The sequence below is a fragment of the Aulostomus chinensis genome, chromosome 18, assembly GCF_037954235.1.
Source record: "Aulostomus chinensis isolate RoL2024-O1b breed Wild chromosome 18, RoL_Achi_v1.0, whole genome shotgun sequence".
In the NCBI taxonomy this organism is placed as follows: domain Eukaryota; kingdom Metazoa; phylum Chordata; class Actinopteri; order Syngnathiformes; family Aulostomidae; genus Aulostomus; species Aulostomus chinensis.
In genome coordinates this window covers 20,009,218-20,014,217 of record NC_141337.1, presented here as the reverse complement: position 1 = coordinate 20,014,217, position 5,000 = coordinate 20,009,218, and the positions used below count along the sequence as shown (strand labels likewise).

General features: G+C 49.3%; 1 protein-coding gene across 3 annotated transcripts in view; it reads right to left on the bottom strand.

Annotated features, from left to right (window-relative positions):
* LOC147245599 (syntaxin-binding protein 4) overlaps positions 1-4,069 on the bottom strand; it is a 65,475-nt gene extending 61,406 nt beyond the window's left edge. For all 3 annotated transcript variants that reach the window (XM_086184034.1, XM_086184036.1, XM_086184032.1), the window contains exon 1: positions 3,640-4,069. Coding sequence is in view for 1 of the 3 variants with exons in the window: in XM_086184032.1 (XP_086040158.1) it covers positions 3,640-3,704 (65 nt within the window). In the remaining 2 variants the exon portion in view is untranslated. The remainder of the gene's footprint in view (positions 1-3,639) is intronic.
* Between the last annotated feature and the right edge of the window lie 931 nt (positions 4,070-5,000).

Sequence of the window (5,000 nt, the reverse complement as noted above, 5' to 3'; positions counted from 1 at the left end):
TGTCAATTCCTCCCTGGAAACTGGCATTTTTCCTGCTACATTTAAGCAGGCCCGTGTCACCCCACTGCTCAAAAAGCCTCATCTCAACCCCGCCAAGGTTGAAAACTCCAGGCCAGTATCACTTCTGCCATTCCTGTCAAAAATGCTGGAGCGCTCAGTATTTAACCAGGTCTCTGAACATCTGCAGAACAACAACCAACTTGACTCTTTTCAGTCTGGCTTCAGGTGTGACCACTCCACTGAGACTGCACTCCTGTCAGTCACTGAGTCACTGAGACGAGTTCGAGCTGCTGGTCAGTGCTCTGTCCTACTTCTGCTGGACCTGTCTGCTGCCTTCGACACGGTGAACCATCACATTCTCCTCTCCACACTCTCTGAGCTCGGCATATCTGGTTCTGCCTTGTTGTGGTTCAAGTCCTACCTCACAGACGGATCCTTCAGAGTGTCATGGTGAGGAAAGGTGTCTAGGTCACATGGCCTATCGACTGGGGTTCCTCAGGGGTCAGTGCTTGTCCCCTTCTCTTCTCTCTGTACACCACCTCACTTGGTGCAGTGATCCGCTCCCATGGCTTCTCCTACCACTGTTATGCTGACGACACTCAGCTTTTCCTCTCTTTTCCACCTGATGACAGAACGGTCTCAGATCGTATATCAGCGTGTCTGGCTGATATCTCCACATGGATGAAGGAACGCCACCTTCAACTGAATCTCTCTAAGACTGAACTTATGGTCTTTCCAGCTTGTCCATCTGTTCAGCCTCAGGTCAGTGTCCAACTTGACTCGAGCCTACTTGCGCCCACAAACTCAGCCAGAAACCTGAGTGTCATGATTGATGACCAGCTGACCTTTAAGGTTCATGCGGCCTCAGTTTCTCGGTCTTGCCGTTATGCCCTCTACAACATCAGGAAGATCAGACCCTTCCTGACCCAACAGACCACACAGATTCTGGTTCAGGCTCTTGTCATCTCACGCATTGACTACTGCAACTCTCCTCTGGCAGGCCTCCCTGCATGCTCATTCAAGCCTCTGCAGATGATCCAGAATGCAGCAGCACGTCTGGTCTTCAACCAGCCCAAAAGGGCACATGTCACCCCGCTGCTGGTTTCTCTTCACTGGCTTCCAGTGGCAGCCAGGATCAAATTCAAGGCACTTCTCTTGGCTCACAAAACAATCACAAGAACGGCTCCAGCCTACCTGGAATCCCTGATCCAGGTCTACTCCCCTTCCCGCCCACTACGCTCTGCACGCGAAAGACACCTGGTGCTTCCAGCCCAGCGCTGCTCCAAATCTCTAGCCAGACTCTTCTCTTCTGTTGTTCCCAAATGGTGGAACGAACTACCGAACTCTGTGCGTTCTGCTGAGTCCCTTTCTGCTTTTAAGAGACAATTGAAGACTCAATTGTTCAGAGAGCACCGAGGCACTGAACCTGACTCTTCTCCTCTTTGTCCTGTGGGGTAGAATCAGTCAGAGGGTCCAAGACCCAGCACTTAGTGATTATGTAGCACTAACTGTGTTGTGTGATGTTGTATGTTTGTCAAAAAAAAAAAAAAAAGGGAGGGGGGGGCGACACTTCTTCTGCCACTAGATGGCAGTACCTGTGACCAAATCACAACTGAAGCACTTTTGCGCTACTATGGGTTTTTCCTTAAGTCTGAATTCTTGCTTGTGTTGTACGTCGCTTTGGACAAAAGCGTCTGCTAAATGACATTGTAGAATTGTAGAATTGTAGACACACAAAAACACACAAACACACCCTCAAACTCAAATACACACGCAAACACATACACACACACTCAAACACACATACACACACAAACACACACACTCACACTCACACACACACACACACTCACACGCAAACACACACACACTCAAACACACACATTTAAACACACTCAAACACACACATAAACACACACACTCAAACACACATACACACACACACTCACACTCACTCACTCACACACACACACACACTCACACGCAAACACAAACACACTCAAACACACACATTTAAACACACTCAAACACACACATAAACACACACTCAAACACACACTCAATCACACACACATACACACAGAAACACAAACACTCAAACACACATACACACACAAACACACACACTCAAACACATACACATACAAACACACACTCAAACGCACTCAAACACACTCAAATACACACGGAAACACATACACACACTCAAACACACATACACACACAAACACACACACTCACACTCACTCACTCACACACACACACACACTCACAAGCAAACACACACTCAAACACACACATTTAAACACACTCAAACACACACATAAACACACACTCAAACACACAATCAAACACACACACACATACACACAAACACACACACTCAAACACACATTCACACACACACACACTCACACTCACTCACTCACACACACACACACACTCACACGCAAACACAAACACACTCAAACACACACATTTAAACACACTCAAACACACACATAAACACACACTCAAACACACACTCAATCACACACACACATACACACACAAACACACACACTCAAACACACATACACACACAAACACACACACTCAAACACATACACATACAAACACACACACTCAAACACACGTACACACACTCAAGTACACACACAAACACACATACACACAAACACACACACTCAAACACACACTCAAAAACACATACACACATTCAAATACACACACAAACACACACACTCAAACACACATACACACACTCAAACACACAAACAAACCCACACTCACACGCAAACACACACACTCAAACACACATATACACACAAACACACACACTCAAACGCACACTCAAACACACACACACACTCAAACACACATATACACACTCAAGTACATACAAACACACACACACTCAAACACACACACTCAAACACACACTCAAACACACACACTCAAACACACACTCAAACACAAACATACACTCAAACACACACACTCAAACACACTCAAACACACATACACACTCTCAAATACACACACAAACACTCAAACACACACACACACACACTCAAACCCTCAAACACACACAAACACACACACACACACTCAAACACTCAACACACACGCACACACACACACACTCAAACACACACACTCAAACACAAACACACACACACACACTCAAACACACACACACACAAACACTCAAACACACACAAACACACTCAAACACTCAAACACACACACACTCAAACACACACACACACAAACACTCAAACACACACAAACACACTCAAACACTCAAACACACACACACTCAAACACACACAAACACTCAAACACACACGCACACACACACTCAAACACACACAAACACACACACTCAAACACACACACACACACTCAAACACACACACACAAACACACACACACACACGCACACACTCAAACACAAACACACACACACTCAAACACACACACACACACACAAACACACACACACTCAAACACACACACACACACTCAAACACTGAAACACACACACACACACACTCAAACACTCAAACACACACGCACACACTCAAACACTCAAACACACACGCACACACATACACACTCAAACTTCTTTCCTACCAGTAGATGAGCGACAGCCCGTCGAAGCGCTCGAGCTCCCTCCCCCGCTGCTTCAGCAGTGACATGCCTCCGGTCCCGGTCCCGGTTCCGGTCCCGGTCCTGGTCCCGATATTAAGCCGGTCGTTCCCGCCGGTGGGACGTTGGTCTCTCAGGGTGGAAAACTAAGTGGCCCCGCAACCCGCACACGCATCCCTGTTCCCGCTCCTCACTGCGCGGGGCCGCCCCCGCGTGGATGTCAGACCCCGGTCCAATCACCGAGATGGAAGCTGCTCGCCGGTACCGGCACACGCGCGGCCTCTTCCCGTCCACTGACCTCAAACCCTCGGTGTGATGGACTCTCGGCGCCGCTCCAGCCCCGTGACAGGTTCACTGCCGTAGGAGCAGCCCGGGCGCGCGCGCGCGCGCGCAGCGGGATTTCTGACGCGCCACTCAATGTCCGGTCCCGTGAACTGTCCTGTTTCCCCAGACGGAACCACCTCAGAAACACGAACTCCTCAAGAGGGGGACTCGATGCTCGTGGTCATGGCTGCTGCAGCTCATGACCCCAGGCTGGGTCAGCATCCTGTCATATCAGTTACTGTAGTAGTAGCAGTACTCGTAGTATTAATATTAGAAGTAGCAGTAGCTCCCATGCTGCTGCTGCCTGGGAAATACATGATCAGTAAAAAAGCCTCTTGATGCAACAGAACCAAGGCATGGACCCAGTAGCACCACAGTAGACTGTGCTGTTGGTCCTGGTACTGGTCCTGGTCCTGGTACTGGTCCTGGTACTGATTAGTCCCCCTGCAGCCATGGAAGCTTAATACCACCACCACTACCTGGGTCATGTCTCAGGAGAGGGAGTCTCGACCTGATGCTTCTGTCCGGGTAAGAGCCCAGACATACGGAGCCAAACTGGGAGGGACCCAGTTCTGAAGGGTCAACACAGCAGAGGGGCCTGCCCACCGGCCTGTGATGCCCCCCCATCAGTTGGTCTTTCAGCACTGCTGCCTCTAGGGGGCGCTAAGACCTCAGGCCCAAGTCCTGCTGGAGGTCAGAAATGCGTCCGTATGAAACGTAATCAACGCTGACTTTCCCAGTGCTGCTGAAACCTGGAGTGACTGGGACCAGTAGAGCTCCTTGTCTGACCCGGCGTCTGCAGGCAGGATTGGGGACAGGGATCCTTGATCTCCTGGGCTATTATAAGAACCCGAGATCAGCTAATCCAGGCCAGTCCACCAGGACGCTGGCTCAGTAAATAGTACTACAGACACGATTTAGTAGTACAGCAAAACAGTCTCAAAGTACTCTCCACACCGCCGTCTGCTACACAGGGAAGGAGCACAACGGCCCGCTGCAGCCAATGAGAGGCAGCGGTGAGA